The sequence below is a fragment of the Cricetulus griseus genome, unplaced genomic scaffold (assembly GCF_003668045.3).
Source record: "Cricetulus griseus strain 17A/GY unplaced genomic scaffold, alternate assembly CriGri-PICRH-1.0 unplaced_scaffold_236, whole genome shotgun sequence".
Classification (NCBI taxonomy): Eukaryota; Metazoa; Chordata; class Mammalia; order Rodentia; family Cricetidae; genus Cricetulus; species Cricetulus griseus.
The window spans coordinates 30073-47786 of NW_023276960.1; the positions used below are offsets into that span (position 1 = coordinate 30073).

The 17714-nt window shown below is 41.0% G+C and overlaps 1 protein-coding gene across 1 annotated transcript in view; it reads right to left on the reverse strand.

Annotated features, from left to right (window-relative positions):
* Window positions 1-1812, reverse strand: part of Ccny (cyclin Y) — a 29809-nt gene extending 27997 nt beyond the window's left edge. The window contains exon 1 of the mRNA XM_035453784.1: window positions 1715-1812. Coding sequence (XP_035309675.1) covers window positions 1715-1781 — 67 coding nt within the window. The 5' untranslated portion in view covers window positions 1782-1812. The remainder of the gene's footprint in view (window positions 1-1714) is intronic.
* Between the last annotated feature and the right edge of the window lie 15902 nt (window positions 1813-17714).

Sequence of the window (17714 nt, forward strand, 5' to 3'; positions counted from 1 at the left end):
TTAAAGTTGTCGAGATTGCAATGTGTATAGACCCTACTTTGTAGAATCAATGAAAAACTGACTGCTCGTCACACAGGATTGTCTTCAGCAAATGGCTCTGTCTGAAGAAAGAAAGAAGTTGTGGTGGTAAGGGCCAAAGGAGTGAAATGTTCCCCTCAAGCCCAAGCCCAAGCAGCAGGCTAAATGGAAAGAGCAGAGCACACTTCCTAGAAGAGTGAACTTCCTTTTGTTTGTAATATGAAACTTAATTATATCTGCATGTGGAGTGGAAAGCCCTAGTAGTTAGGAGAAACTGAAGCAATATACAAAGATCTGAAGTTCTAGAAAAAAAGGAAGGAAGATGGACTCTAGAAGAAAGGAGATTGACCTTTACCTAATTCTGGAATAATCCTTCCTCTGTTAGGATATTTCCTTTTGCCAGCACAATCAAGGTGTGTCCTGCACCCAGAGGCTCTGACAATCCCAGGGGATTGTTTGGAAGACAGCTGAGCTCAACAGGAAGAACCCTATCTAGAGCCAGGCAGTTTCATACTATTTTTCCACCTCCCTCTTCCACACTCAGTGTTTGGGGAAAACCAGTCTTTATTCTCATTTTCACCAAAGACCCACCTCTACCTCCACTTTCTTTTGCTTGTAATATCCTGCAGCTTCCCTTTATCACAGGAAAAGTTCTAGGTGGATTTTTTTAACCTAATATACTCAAAGATTCCTTCACAAGTACTTGGTGCTTATTGATTTTTCTTTTCTTACTCTTGGATACCTGCTTTTTTTTCTTCTTTTCTCCTAATCTGTGCCAAAGATTTGAAGTGGCCTGTTTGAAAATCATCCATATTGCATCAACACTGTACCCTGCCAAAGCTGGCATCAAGCACTATGGAGGCATTTTCAATTTGTATACACGAACACAGACATGTTTGTCTTCTTTGTAGTCTCCTTAGGATCTAAATTAGAGCAGTCAATCTGTCCAATTAAAGGGTAGAATCTACAGGGCTTCCTCTGCCAGACGTACCTTTGTTCCCTTGTCAGTATGACTTACTCTACAGGTATCCAGGACCATTTATGAAAACTGGGTTTGCATTTACTGTCCCTCTCCTTTCAAGCCGCTGCCAGAGAACAGTTAGGTAAACCAGGGGCTAAGAAGAGATAACACCATGCCATAGGAGAAATCCTACACACACTGGGATAGACTGTAAGGGTTCTTTCTAACATCTTTAGAAAGAACTAGTTACTCAAAGTTCAGCTTCAATAAATAAATAAATAGATCAACAGATAAATTAAATATATCTGCAACTTATGTGTTGGTTCAATTGAGCTCTTGAGTGGCAAGACAGAGACAATTTATTTGGCTTTCAACTGCGTAGATTTCTGTTTTGTTCCACTTATTGTCTGACTAGTGAATACATGTGATCTTTGAGAACTTACATAAATATCTTGCCCTAAACTTTAGGCCAAAAAGGAATTTACTGACTCAATTAATTCCTTTGATGGAATATATGCAGAGGTAACTCAGCTAACAAGCAAAATGAAGACCGTTGTTTCAAATGAGAAATTCTAAAAATATACTCATTACCAAAGATTAAACAAAACGAAATCACCATTACAGACAGTACTTCATGGTCACTGAAGGGAACTCTACCACATACCGAAAACTCAAATCCCAACAGTGTCCATTAGGCTAACCGTATTTTAAAAAGCAAATGAATTAGTAACCTACCATCTGTCTGAGATTTGCTGAGGAATATTGTGCTGGCCCAATGATGGTCTGAAGGATTGAATTCCATATTCAAATCTTTAAAGAAAGAAAGAGAAGTTAAATAAATAACAAGTTGATAACTAGTTAGAACCATGATTAGTTTTCAACTGTTCAATCTTAAATTGTTAGTACATTCAATGACTGTGGGAGCCAGTATCTGTGTTAGTAGATTCTTTTGGTTCCAGTAAGAACACTGCTGCTGAAAACAGGAGGGCCAGGGAGGGTAATGCTCCACAGTAGATCTGTCAGCTTTAAACTCCTCTATCCTTTGAAAAGTCTGCTCTGCACAAAGAGAGGCCACCAAAGGGTGGAGTAGACTATTACACACATTTCTGTGTAAGCTCCTCAGAAATCAGCAAATGAGGTCTGAGGTGACCTCAGGTCACTGACACCATTATGCTCAAAGAAAGTGTTTGAAAGACAAACTGTAGATGGATCATGTGGGACTCTGATGTGGGCATGGATGGTCTACTATCTGATCCATACTTGAAAGAAAAATTAGGTCAACATACAGTGACCACACGATTGCTTGAGCGCGTGCGAGCGTGCGAGCACACACACACACACACACACACACACACACACACACACACACAGACGGGGGGGAGGGGGGAGGGAGACAACCCTTATTTTCAGCTGGTGGCATTAGGTCCTTCAGATGTGACAGGAACTACTAGTCCCTTGCTCCAGTTCCTCTTCTGCCTTCCCATTCCTATGGGTATCTGCAATCCCAGCTTTAGAACAATCTTCAAGGATCAGGGGCTTCTCTATTTAGCTTGACAACTTAGTATTCCACTAAAGAACTTCCCCAATATAAGTTAAAGAACAGACTGACTCCAGAGGTAGTGGTGGTGGGGGGCAGGATGGGTAATACGAGCAGGAGAATTAAATTCAGGCAGGAAAGAGAAGATAAAAATTTCTGGAAAGCCTGAATGGTATTCAGCTCCACTTACAGTACCAGACATAAACAATTTGTGATTAAATTATTCCAACAAAACTTCCAAGAACCCAATCATCACCAATAAAAACAGTGCCTGTCTTTAGTTTTAACAGCCAATGAGCTAAAGATGAAAGGAGAGAAAAACAGGATGGTCAAAAAGATGATGGAGACAACACATTAAATGCTTATTCACACAAGAGCTGACATGTTCTGGGCAAACATTAATGGGAGGAGACTTCTTACACATGAACAGTTTCTAACTGCTCGCCAAATTTGATTAAAGAAGCAAAGTCTGAGGAGATAGATGTCTCTGTAGCTAAAGTGCTTGCTTGGCAATCAAGAGGACTATAGGTTGAACCCTCAGAACCCACCTAAATGCTGAGTAGGCATGGTGACTCAGCTGTAATTTCAGTCTCTGGAGGAGACAGGGTTTATCAGTGAGCTACAGGTCTGACTAAAAAAATCTGTCTCCAAGAACCAGATGTAACAACAGGGCACCTTGTGCATGCACACACATTTGCACCTGCCCAGACAATACACCCATGGACATGTGCATACATGCACATCTGTACATACAACTGTGCCCCCAGACATGTAAACACACATATACATACCACACGGAAAAATGAAAACAAAACAAAAAAATCACTGACAGATTTAAATATAGTCTTTCAGGGACTAACTTCTGTTTCAGTACACTGGAGTTTCACAGGTAAATGCCTTGAAGGGAGGCTCAATGAGAAGACGACAGGAAAGGAAGACACTGTCTCTTGCTTCAACTTGAACTAAATAGAGCCCAGATGCAAGATAGTCTGTGAGGTTTCCTGTTCAAGTTAGATCTTGCTACTTAAAAAAAAATGAGGGGGGTTGTGGTAACAATATGAGGACTTGGACATAACAAGGATGACAACAACAAATATGTATTCCTAATTGTAAGTAACTTCCAGAAAGCTTCACACAAAGTCACCATGGAAAGGTGTCAACTAGAATAGAAGGCGTATGTGCTACTTGTAGACAGGTGCCACACAAACAGCTGCTTTGTACACTGTCAAAACCTCAGAGCTGTAACACTCATACTAGACTCATCCATCAGACCATTTTAACTCACCTTTACCATTACACCACAGAAGGGGTTACTAGAAAAAGCAATCCAACAGCTAATACTTTCCCACTGGTATCCAGAACTACAGGACTGCCAGGTCTTTTCAAATGCAGAACTTGTTTCCACATCCTAGACAATGACCTTGAGGGCAAGGCTGACAGCCCAGAAGTCAGGATTCTTTGTTTTAGAACTAAGCATGGGGTCACCATGGATTGAAAGGACTTCCAAGAAGAGCACATGCATGCTAAGTTTCAGTCAACCTAGACAATGCATATGTCTACCCAACACTAAAATCCATCAAGAGTATCTTATTGTGACAGACACAGTTGTGTCACCTGTCAGGAAGCAGTATGGCACACTGGAGAATATACATAGGCACAGGAAACACCCAATGTGTAGGATTATCTGGTTTCCTCTAAATAATGCAAACGAGCAATTTTTGCTACATGGAATAAGCACACTTTATAAACATAATCTTAGATTTTTATTTTACAGTGGTCTGTGGGAGCTGATCTGGGCCTTGTCCCCAAAGGAGGCTGCTCTCCAGCATTGCTGGTTCTTCTCAGGAGATGCAGAGGTTCTCCTACACGTGGCACTGACCTGCAACCCCCGAAATTAGTCTCCTCACCAGCAGGGTCCCAGTGCAGTAAGAACTTTTGACAAACATAATGAGCTCAGGGGTACTCCAAGGTCACACAATCACCACATGCAGCGGCCCCGTGCATTGTCCTTCTTCTGCTTTCCCCAGAGACCCAAGGGCAGACTGAAACTCTGTTTTTACTTCAGGAATTTTGTTTCAGAACTTTCTTATGAAAAGTAAAAAACCAAGGGTAATAAAGGGGCAAGGCTGTCATATGTCACCTTTGAAGAAGACACGTCATAATTCTAGGTCTGGCCAATGTGTTTACTGTGTGACAGGAATCACCTGTACCTGGTTCAGTGAAGAAGCTACACACCTATAGGTGTTAAAAGGAGACTTAAAGGCTAAGATGGGGGATGGTGTGACAATTACAGCAAAGAGAATGAGGATGAGGCATGGATGATGATGAGCCTGGACTAGAATTCTTCTCTCTAGATAGGGATCCTGAATGTAGAGCTTCCTCCATAGCCTTTGCTAAATCATATCTAGCCTTAAACTCTGGCTTCCTCAGAAGGCTTGGAGTTTGTGCCTAAAGGTCAAACACACAGAACTCCCCAAAATATACATTTTTATGTGCACATTCTGGGAGGAAATCTTCCTCTGCTTCTGAACAGAGTACACCATACTGCTAGTGAGGTAACATTCTTCAATAGGTAGACATGTCAGAGAACATTTCCCCAAGTTTTGGTACTTGACTTTATTTCTATAAAGCATTTACACACGTTTATATTTTCTTGAGTTCTATCCCACAGTAGTAGTCCCTACATATAAAAATACCATACTAAAATTCAATGCTGAGTGCAAAAAACAGTGTACTATTGTAAGGATTCAGGCATTATGCCGGCCTGCCCCTGTTACTTGGCAGAATACACTCAGGCAGTACTCGGGTCAGCCCAGGGTTCCATGAGTGCTAGTCTGTAGGCAGGTGCAAAGGACCCCTTTAAAAGACAACCCCCCCCACTTACTTTCTCTTCTCTTGCTCTGGCTCTCTCCCTTTGCCCCCTCTTGTTCTCCCCCCCTTTAATAAACTCCATGGTTAACGAATCTCTTGGTTTGTGTTCCATAAAGCTATCAAATTTAAATGAAAGAACATTTGGTGCAACTCTGCAGGTTTTCCTGGCATTTGCTCCTGCCTATGGCATAAGCTTCAATTCGGTCACTTTTCCAACTAAAGATCTCTGGATTCTTCCATCTACCACTGTCATGTCTGGGAAGCCTGCCCCTTCCTTTCTACCTCTGCACTTGCTTCCATGAGTCAGGGCTCATATTCGTGTATGGAGACTGTGGTCTCTCACATTTTTGGACCAGTCAAAAATCCCAGTACTGGGTGACCACCTGTCTCTCAGGCTCCGGGAGCTCAGGCCCCTGATTTGTGCTTGACAGATCACAAAATCAGTCAGTGCCTTACGCACCCAATCCTCCCTTAGTCTCTGGGACACTGGAGATTATAGGCTTTGGATCTTCTCTACCTCTCTCATGGAAGCTGGACCCCCATATCAAACCATGTGCCCGCTTATTGGAACCCTATATTCTATCAGTGATCCATAGTTGGAAGTGTGGCCTTTGCTCTTTTTCACTTGTCTGTTTCCATCCTCTTCCCAGTATGCTAAAGCTCTCCTGCCTGCCACAGCGGCGTCCTGCCACTTTCCATCAGGGCAGGAACCTCCTTCCACCTGGCAATGTCCTGTTTCACTAGAACTCTTATGCTCCTGTTCGAAATGTCTCTTACTCTCCTGTTTATCCTATCTCTGCTGTTCTTCTACCATGTTTCTTCTCCATGCAGATGCCAGTGGCTGACAGTGAGCTGGCCTGAGACAGCGTCTGCTCAGGACGCTCTGAGAGTTTTCATTTTTTTTTTCCCCACGAATGAGGTTTTCGGGTTTTGTACTGAGTGGTGCATTTGTTTCTCAGACCCACAAGCGGTCTCTCGGGTTTTGTATCCCAGCACTATCCATAGATGGTGCATTCGTTTCTCAGACCTACAGTGTTCCCCTCCCCCCCATGTTGTGCCCCTTAGACCCCAGTGTCCTGTTGGTTTCACACATCATTCTTCCTTACTCGTGGAGAACAAATAAAATCATATCTCAAAACTTTCTAATTTCTGCCAGCACACAGGAACTTGTTTATGGCAGCTGCCATCTTGACCATGTGGCCTAGCTATAGGCCTGCCCCCTCTATGGGTTACTCCCCTCCCTTGGCCTATACAGAGCAACAGTCTAGCCTGTTTCTGCTGACTTTTTTTCTTTTATTTTTGTTTCTAATTTCTTCTTTCACTGGCACTGTTGCACCCATCTGCAGCAGATTCTTGTCACTGGCAGTTTTAAGTCTACTCTGTCTCTTTAAATTTCCTGTCTGTTTGCTACAATGTGCAACTCTAGTTCTCCTTACTTTTACCCAGTCCTGTTTAATATATCTGCTTTTTGTGAGCATACTTGTAGTTACTGTTTAAAAATATAAGCTAACTCTATACAATTTAAATTCAACTTGCTAAGTCTCAAATATTTCTAAATTGTTATATATCTTCAAATGATGGTAAACATTTAAGGTTATAAAAGTCCATTTCAAATTAACAAAATATATTTATACCACCCAGTCCTTCCTTTAAGCTGTTCACAAAGGTTAAGCTTCTATTACAAAAGGGGATTTTTCTCTACTACTTAGTTCTTTAGAGGTGTAAATCTAACCAACTAAGTTAAAACCAGTTACAGTCAGGCTAGAGGGCTCTAACTGAAACATCCCTCCACAGCCTCTCAGCTTCAATCCAAGTCTCCAGACAGATTCTGCACTAATCTGTAGCCATACAAATTAATTACAGGGATAAAGCCTTACCTAGACACCTATGTGCTTAAGGCAAGTAACTAAAGACAATTTTGTTTGCTGAGATATACTAAACAGACAGACAGCCCTCAAATGCTCAGAGATCTAGAGAATATGGCATTTAAAATGTATTTTATGCATATATATATATTAATATAAAAAGACCAATAATGGCAGTATGTTATACATAAATAGCAGCAACAGCTTTTCCAGGTTCTGCAGTCATTTGAACAAAATTGTAGAGACATCCAGCACTCTCCATTTAAAAAAAATAGTAAAAAACAAAATCCCAGAAAAACAGCACAGTTCTGTTACTCTTGTGGTACCTGGCACCATTTTTTTTTAAATTAACTTCTCAATCATCATCTGGAAGGAAACCATTCTGAGCAACATCATTAAAAACAGCTCTGATAAAGCAGGTCACTACTATGTATCATAAAGCAGGTCCACATATGAGTGAGTGCATATCATGTTTGTTTTTTTGTGTGATTGGGTTACCTTGCTCAGAATGGTTTCTTTGAGTACCATCCATTTTCCTGCAAATTTCAAGATTCCATTGTTTTTTTCTGCTGAGTAGTACTCCATTATGTAAATGTACCACATTTTCTCTTTCCATTCTTCACTTCAGGGGCATCTAGGCTGCTTCCAGTTTCTGGCTATTACAAATAATGCTGCTATGAACATGGTTGAACAGATGTCCTTGTTATATGAATGTGCTTCTTTGGGGTATATGCCTAGTTGTGGAATTGCTGGATAAAATGTTTTATTACAAAGCTTTCCATAACAGAGAGACAGGACAGCTCCAAGAAGACTGGACACTGAAGACACTCCACCCACAAATTGGTAACATAAGACACTGAGCAACCCTGCCTTTCACCTCTAATGCAGCAAAGGACTCTTCCGACCATGGACAAGAGAAGAGTGGAATCAACTTTCTCCACGTTGCTTGGGCCAATGGTAGGCAAGTCTTCCTAAAGTTCCAATCCACAGGTCTTACTATATCAGCAGAAGGCAGGTGCCCTTAAAAGCCTCTGACCTCAACAATTGTGGAGTACCTGGGGGTGGCTGTGGCTGTCCATGAAGCCAGCTAGTAAGTCTCTGTTATTCTTTAATCATTAATTCAGGTAAAATTTTATCTTTCTCAAGAACTCTGTTGCTTTTGACGACTGGTAGCTTTGCCAGCTTAAAGCAACAGCCAAGGCTCTAATTGTCACAAAACAGATTTCAGGAACAGGTATTTTAGGATTTATCTATATGAAGACAGGAAAGTATAAGGTGTATGAAGGTCTGAGAATGTAAGTTATAGAGGTTTGAGAATGGAAGGTTGAAGATGGTAATGTAAGGTGTATAAATTAAAGTTATGAAGGTCTAAGGATAAAAAGGCTTAAATGATGACAAATAAAGTGAGTTGAGACATTCAAAAGAATGAAATATTTCAGATTTCTCTCTTTCTCATTATGCTACTATTCATAGTCTTAACATTAATCAATAAAGTTCTGATAAGCTACTAATCCAACTTTGACAGCACAAAACACTATATTATACAGGTATATGATAACTGCAAGGTCAAAATTAAGGTCCTTTTCATTGTCCTAAAGATATCTGTCAGTTTTAAAAATGTTAATGCTTTCAGCCAAGTTGTTTCTAACATAAATATGCTGGTAATGTTTCTAAAATTTATGTTTTCACAAACTCCAAAGGATTCTTGTAAGTTCCAGGGGGCCAAACTGGACCCACCCAAACAGGTCAGATTCACTCCAAATATTATTCAGCCTTTCTCTGGTCCCAGGACTCCCTTTCCTCATCTTGGGACATCCTCGGGAACCCCTCCCTCATCTTGCAATCCTCCCCTCAAGTACCAGGACCTAAGAAATTTTTTTTTCTAAACTTAACTTTGTCCTCTGGTCTGCCAACATCTTGCCAGGTATAAGAGGCACCAGAGAGTTCCATACAGCCTGGACTGTGATGAAACCACCAGCTACCCCAGGACATGTTAGTACCCCAGCTTTCTCAAATACCCCAAAGATGGTCAAGATCCCTCAGGTCAACCAGAAGCAGTCTTGAGAACTTGACACCGTTATTCCCTAACTTGCCATGCCTAACTCATCACCTTTTTAATAATAAGTAAAGGTGGAAATATATAAAGATTCAGGCATTATGCTGGCCTGCCCCTGTTACCTGGCAGAATACACTCAGGCAGTACTCTGGTCAGCCCAGGATTCCATGAGTGCTAGTCTGTAGGCAGGTGCAAAGGACACCTTTAAGAGACAACCCCCCCACTTACTCCCTCTTCTTTTGCTCTCTTCTCTTGCTCTCTTGCCCTCTCGCTCTCTGTCTCTCTCCCTTTGTCCCCTCTCACTCTCCCCCCTTTAATAAACTCCATGGTTAATGAATCTCTTAGTTCATGTTCCATTGCACTATCAAACTTAAACAAAAGAACAACAATGTCACCGCTGAGTGTGAAGTAGTTGCCAAGTGTTCACAATGTAAAGGTAGGTGTATGTTTGCAGACAGTTTCTGTGTCATCCCTCTCAAAAAAAATAAAAAACCAAAAAAACAAAACAAAAAAACAAACAATATACCCCCCACCCCTGCAAAAACAAAAACAAAAACAAAAAATCCTTCAAAAACACTTCTTGGGTTGAGTTTTAACACTTATAATAAGGTATAGGTAGCTCAAAACTCAATTTAGTCCAGCAGTTAAAGGAGATTAGTACTAACAGAGCAATCAGGGGATGCTCTCATGATCAAATCTAAGTGGCTTTCTAGGAGGGGAAGTCCCAATCAGGAAAGACAGGAAACACTCTTGGTCTCTACCATATGGCTATCACCAGAGGGAGCCTTTAACCAGGGACCACATCTGTGAGCCAGTTAACCATTTGTTTAGACAATAGCCTGGCTCAGTTTCCATGATAGAAGTGGAAAAACTAATAAATGGTGAATATAAGGTAAAACCAATGTGCATGGTTTCCATTTATTTATTTACTAAAATACGTGCTAGCAACCACTCTCCATACTACAGTAGTAAAATACCATGGAAAAACAAAATGAAATTGACTTCATATGCTCTATAACCCATATTCAGGAAGTTGAAAGTAGATTTATCCTGGAGAATGGGTGGTTTCCCCAGAGAACTCCCAAAATAGAATAGAAATAGTGTATTTTGTATTATAAAATACCTAGATCTGACTTCACTTCTGCCAACTCAGTGGCCAGAGACAAAATGACAATGCTTTGTATCTCATTTTCCTACTTTCTAAAGTGGGTGAATCACACATGGCTGAGAAGACCAGAAGTTAGCATATGAAGAGTTGTAATAGATAAGGGTGCCTGCTTAATGGCTAATGTCAAGACAATATACAATCCTGTGGGAGACAGGCCTTGTCAGGGATTATTTTGATGGTATTAACTGAAGCAGAGGTGGGAAGACCTACCTAATCTTAACCTGACAGTGACCCTGGTCTAAGTAAGTAATTGGCCACAGGGGGCACCTGATTTATAGAGCACATAAGCTACACTGTACAACAGATGACACCCATGGGGGAGGGGAAGTCAGTGGGGGTGGGAGAAAAATGTAAACAGAAGTTTCTGTCCCCCTTGGTCCTGAAGCTATTTAGTCCCAAATAAACACACAGAGGCTTATATTAATTATAAACTGTTTGATGGCTCAGGCTTCTTATTGGCTAGCTCTCTCTTAATTATTAACCCATTTCTCTTAATCTGTGTATCTTCACATGATCTTAGCCTACTGGTGATGCCTGGGTCTCTTTCTTCCTTGGCAGCTTCCTGGTGTCTCTTGGCGACTCACTCTCTTTGTACCTCTTCCCTGCATTCTCCTAGTCTGGCTACCTACACTTCCTGCCTGGCTACATCCTGTCTGTCCAGTATCTGAAAAAGCTTTATTCATCAACCAATAAGAGAAACATTTTCACAGCATACAGAAGAACATGCCCCAAACACAAAGCTGGTGTTTCTATAATCTGGAGTGGAGGGCAGTCCCTCAGGTTTCTCTTCTAAAAGGACTCCTTTACCCTGTACCTGAAGAAACTGTGAAGAGACCAACTGCAGTACATGTCCACAAACCAGGTACAGCAAGCAAAAGGCCTACTGCATCAAGTACCTCAGCTGTGGCTGGCATTTCCAAATGCTTCTTTCTTTTTCAGAACAGGCTCATCTTGGTTCTGGCCTCAACAGAGCCCTGCAACCATGTATGTTTGTGTGCGTGCGTGCATGCGTGCGTGTGTGCGTGTGTGTGGTTCAGATCATAATGGTGATGCAAAGGGTTCTATGGGGAAAGGAGACATCAAGTTGGGGAAAACTCAGTGAAATCATGTTAACAAAAGAAACAGAGAGAACAGGCTCCTTCCACTGGTAAATCAGTTCAAACAGCAATCCAGCAAAAGCATTCAAACCAGCCCCACAAAGAAAACCAAAAAGTTGTATGTATAGATGTAAAGGCATTATGATGTTACTTTTTTATTGGGAAAAAAAACCCACCATCTTATTACATCATGATTCTATCAGTCACTGGGAGTTACAACTGAGACATAGACATGAATTTCTAGAGTATGATGAATTCTCCAAACTGAGTTCCTAAGAGTCTGGACATCTGTTAGGCAGATGCTTTCTGAGTCTGGGAAGGAACTGTGGAATAAAGTGAAGTTCGTGGACTGTGGATATGTTGTGGAGAAGAGGGGCAACAGGAGGAGGGGGAGAAGTCTCCAGACAACTAACTACTCTAGGAAACAAGTATAGTGGCTGCTAAGCAGGGATATACAACTAACAAACCATGAGTTTCTATTTGAAAACCCTAGAAAGCCCATTCTTTTCATAAACGTACATTGACTGAGGCCTATGCACACATGCACAGAGATCAATATCTCAATACCTACTCCTTTAAGCCTATACTGGTAAATAACTCCAAATATGTGCTACATGTTATATCAAATACAGTGGATGAAATAACAAAAAAGGAAATCAGGTCTGGTCATATAGCTAGGAGATTTTAAAACAGTGGTTCTCAACCTTCGTAATGCTACAACCCTTTAATACAATTCCTCATGTTATAATGTCTCCTGACCATAAAATTATTTCATAGCTACTTCATAACTGTAATTTTGCTACTGTTATGAATTATAAGTATCTGTTTTTTCTGATTGTCTTAGGTGATCTCCGTGAAAGTGTTGGACGTTCAACCCCAGGGGTCTCAACCCAAAGATTGACAATTTTAATGGCTTTCTCTGCTACCTTCTTTCCTCTGAAGACTGCTCTTCTACTTACTGCTTAGCCTCATCAACACCAGATCCTAAGAATTAAGTAGGACATAAGTAATATTTAATGAATAATATATGGCCTCCAAATGCACAAAACATTATGTCTGGGCAGCAGAGAGAACTGTAAACAAAGTTTAGTACCTTCTGCTTTCTGCAAGGCAGATCAACTCATTAAACTGGAGTAACTGTAGAGAGTGAAGTGCTACAGGTCCAGAGCCCAATCACATTTTATCTTGAGCCATTTTAGTCCCCCAAATAGCCATTCTTGCTTCAACTCTGTATCTGACCAAATATCCTGTGACTAACAGATAAAACATTTTGGTAGTGTTAAATTAAAAAGCCTAGTTTCAGCCTGGTGGTAGTGGTGCATTCCTTTAATCCCAGCACTTGGGAAGCAGACAGATTTCTGTAAGTCTGAGGCCAGACTGGTCTACAGAGCAAGTTCCAGGACAACCAGGGCTATACAGTAAAACTCTGTCTTGAAAAACAAAATGAAACAAATCAACAAAAACAGACAGACAAAAAGGGAAAAACAAAACTAAACCCTAGTTTCCACCAATTAAAGGCAAAGAATACCAGGAGACAGCATTTAATCCTATAGCTGAAATTTCCTAACTTATTTTTAACCAGCATACTTATGTTTCCACCAATGTATTTAAGAAGTGTCTTAACTAATGACTTTCTTTCTTCTATTACTATAAAATTTCAACAGACTATTACCACCTGGGATACATAATTGGAGATAATCCTCATCATGGTTAACTCCTACTTGGTCAGGATAAATTATTCCCTTTAAAGTGAGTGCTTGTTGCATCAACACTATCAATAACAATACCCAACATACAGTAGATATGCGGCAGGCACTATGCTAAGAACTTTATGTACACTAACATTAACTCCATTTGGACTGGGAATGCAGACCAATGGCAGTGTTTGTTTCGCATGTATAACTGCAAAGTTGGATGCCCAGATTCTCAAAACACATTTATTATGTAGATACATTAATAGATAAGCAGGCAGGACTTCATTTTGTCAATAAGGAAGCAGGCTCAAAATTATAATAAGAGTTTACCCAAAGGCATACAAATTGTAAGAGACTGAGCATGTATTCTCTGTCTAGCTCCACAAATTATGCTATACTCATTAAGACCTACACTGCTCAGGTGGCCAAGAACCTAAGACTAGATAGGCCGTGGGTTTAGGAGAAAACCAAATACTACTGTTCTGCTAAGGGAGAATGGCAATACAATGACTCTTAATGACACATTCTGTTATACCCATTGATCAGTGCCTTGCTCAGCCATTATCAGAGAAGCATCCTCTTGAAAAAGATGGCAACTGATACAAAGACTCACAACCGGGCTGTATGCAGGGAGGGAGAGAACTTGGAATATTCAGTCCTAAATGGAATGTCTTCCTCAACACCCCCTCCCACCACCAACCACCCTTAGGGCTCAGGGAGCTATGCAGAAGAGGAAGCACAAAGACTATAAGAATCAGAGGGAAGAATGACACCAAGGAAACAGTACCTTCCAGACACAACAGGACAGACACACATCGGAGACTCTAGTAGCATTCACAGGGTTAGATGGGATGCCAGCGCTGAAAGTGAGAACTGGACACAATCTCCCACCCCTAGCCAAGAAGCTATCTCCAATTGACAACTGTTTCCAAAGGAAAAATTAATTCTCTCCAATAGAGTCTCACTGAGTATATAAACTACACTTAAGGATAGCCCCATATGCAGCAGTAGTTATGCATTATATTGCTTTATTTAGATTTTTTTAATCGTTCTAGTCTTTTGCCTGTATATTATGGTTTCCAGTTTTGTGCTTTCATGGGCTTCTTGCTTTTCTTGTTTTGTTTTTAACTTGCCTGTTCATTTCCTAAATAGAGAGAAAAAGAGCATGGGATTGGATGGGTGGGAAGGATCTGAGAGGAGATGTGTGTGTGTGTGTGTGTGTGTGTGTGTGTGTGTGTGTGTGTGATCAGAATATAGTGTGTGAATTTTCAATAAAAATTAAAAATAAATAAAAGTAAAAGATTCATTGCAGAAAAATACTCATCATTCCTCAAATTGTTACTCTGATTTTTCCAAGATTCCCACCCATCCTTGAGTATGCAGTAATGTACTTTCTTGAAGTTTCCCTCTCTCCTCCTTTCCTTAATACTTGTCTTTTTAGACTACTTAACAGTCAGGGTGTTATCAGTAGATTTCCTTAAGTATATAAGCAAAGTATGTCCACAAGAGGAACATCCCTGCCCTCATTATCCCCCACCATTTGATTAGAAAGCTCCCACTTCTCTATGAGCCAGATGAAGCAATGCTATGATATCAGCATGCATCAGGTGTGTAAGCAGTAGCTAAAAAACTATACAGCCAGGAAATATCCTTTAATGACCACACTGCTTTGGGTTGTAACATTAGAAGCTTTCTTGTTTATATCTACATCTGTCTCTGTTACACACACATACACATACACCACCCTCCCAAAAACTGACGCACTTACTCATGGCCAGCAACCTTTCTCCATGGATGGCCAGGCCACATTTGGGGCCTTGTGGAACCTAACCTTCATTGCAAGTATTCAACCTGCACTTGAGAAAAAGAGTAACCCATAAATGAACAAGTATGGATTTGTTCTAATAAAATTTTATACATAAAAGCAGACAACCAGCAGTACCATTTGCCATGCTCTACACTAAACCCCCTAAGGTTTTACCACACTAGCTAGGTGTATCTATGGAGAAAGGGCTTTGACTTTCTACACGGTTTTTGGTGAGTTCCTTTTTGTTGCCCCATTCCCTTTCAACACCTTTACTATACATTTTGGAGTCTAAGGCCTCTGGTGTCTCAGTATTACCAGCTCAGTTGACATGCAGCTTCTGCACCTAAGCTTGATGCCACCTTGCACAGGAAGTGTTTGTCTTAGAGATCTGCACCAGCCCAGCCCAAGCCCAGCAATCCATACAGGCCCAGGTAGTGCTGTCCTCCTGACCTTCATATCCTACTACTCCATACACTTTCCCCAAACTTCTAAACCACTATTTAACAGTAGGTCCAACTCTTTAACACTTCCTCACCCTACCTAACCTGTAAATGAAATGCTGTTTTTACTGTCCTGGTGTTCTCTTAAGGATTACCATCTTAAATCACATGGCTTTCTTTCCAGAGAAACACATTTTATTCTAGAGGGGGGGAAGGTAAAGAGTTTGCTAAACTAAGACACTCTGGCCTTTTCACTGGAAGTCTAATGTCAAATTCAAACAGCATTGAAATTAAGAAAACAAGAAGTACACTCAGTGTAGACAGACACAAAGAAGAAACTCTGGGTTGCCCTGTGACACCAAACACCCAACATCTGGGAAAGCTCTTGTCAGTCTTGTCACTGTCTATTCCAAATTGAAAGTATTTTCAAAGAAGGCTGCTTCTGCTTGGCTAACAACAGTGTAAAAGCCAACTTGTTCCTGGCTTACAATGGCTTCATTCTACAATGAGGTAAAACAAGGCTGCATTCACAACAAGCAACCCAGACACCTGTCAACACCACAGACTCGCTGGAAACATTCTAGCTTCTTAAAGGAGCCTGCATGATCAGAAGTGCTAGTATACAGAATGATATCTCTATCCACAACTGCAGGACTCTGCTGAAGAAAAAAAAATTACGTGGATTGCCAAAGCCTCACTACCTTTAGAACTCAACAGGAATAAGAGCACCCACTCTGAACTGCTGCACAGGAGCACTGTTAAGACAGATCCTGTGGGGAAAGAGAAGCCTTAAAATAGCACTGCCACATGTACTCTACATGTGTGTTTCATCTAGGGTGATCTGTGTAATGAGGAAGCACTAATGGCATAATTAAAGAACATTAGTCACAAAGGGTGGCAACTTGAATAGGATTGAAGACATTTAGGGACTATAGTACTTAGGTTATGTGTCTGCATTACTGCAATCTACTGCAGACTCCATTATTTGTGCTGTGATTTTATGAAGTCTCACATCTATCTATTCAGAGACAATGACTGTTTCTCAATTGTTCTAATACCTCTGTGTTTAAAAGGTGCTGTTGTCACTAGCATAACCGGTGTTGCAGAAATTCCAGCACTTGTTCGGAGGTCCTAGAAGCAAGTAAGTCATCAATAGTTAAAGTGAGGAGGAAGGTCTGGAGCAGATGAATGACACTTAACAAGTAGGCAGACCCCTTCCTCCTGTCCCTCTCTGCATTGTTGCTTCTATCAATCAGAGTTGAATAGCTGAAACAGACCAGGTGAACCTTTCCAGAAAGTCTGACCTGGGGTCTGGAGGTAAGGATGAAGTCAAGACTGTGTATGAATGTACAAAGACTTCTGGGATATATGGAGTATAGATGTCATTCCCCAGGAAAAACTCAATGTCTGTACTTAATTAATTTTTAAGCAGTGTACAGGAAAGGGGATGCTCACACCAGGCCAAGCTGATTTGAGAATGGACCTGCCCTTCCCCAGAAGCTAAGTTCTGTATCAGCTCTTCTAAGGTTGGAAAGAAATTCCAAGGGAAGCAGGAAGTAACTGTTTTTGGGGTTTTCCAAAACTGGTTTAAGAAAACACAATGGAATTCCATTCTTTTGAATCTATGAAGAGCATGTTATTTAAGAATCTCTTACTGGCAATTACTAAATAATCCTAAAATTCTAAACTCTCAAAAGTACAAACAGGTATTTTATAAGCCCAAGTGCCTCTTAGGGAGGGAGGAGGAACCCAAGTTCAAGACTATCCTTCTTCTTGTTTGGATTTTGAGAACTGGATACAGCTAGAGCTATCTGGGAAGAGGCTCAGTTGAGAAAATGCTCCCATCCAGCTGCCTTCAGGCAAGTCTCTAGGGCATTTTCGTGAGTAATTATTGATGTGTGAGGGCCCAGATCACTGGAGGCAATGCCATCCCTGGGCAAGGTGGTTCTGAGGAGTATAAATCAAACTGAGCAAGCCATGAGGAGCAAGCCAGTAGGAATTCTTAGATGGCCTCTGCTTCAGTTCTTGCCTTGAATTCCTGCCTTGACTTTCCCTCAGTGATGGAGTATGAACTGAAAGTTTTAAGAAATCAACCCTTTCCTCCCCAAATTGCTTTTGGTCACTGTGTTTTATCACAGCAACAGAAAGTTACCTAGAACAGGCCATTAACGCACCTGCTACAATGAAGACTCACAGGGCT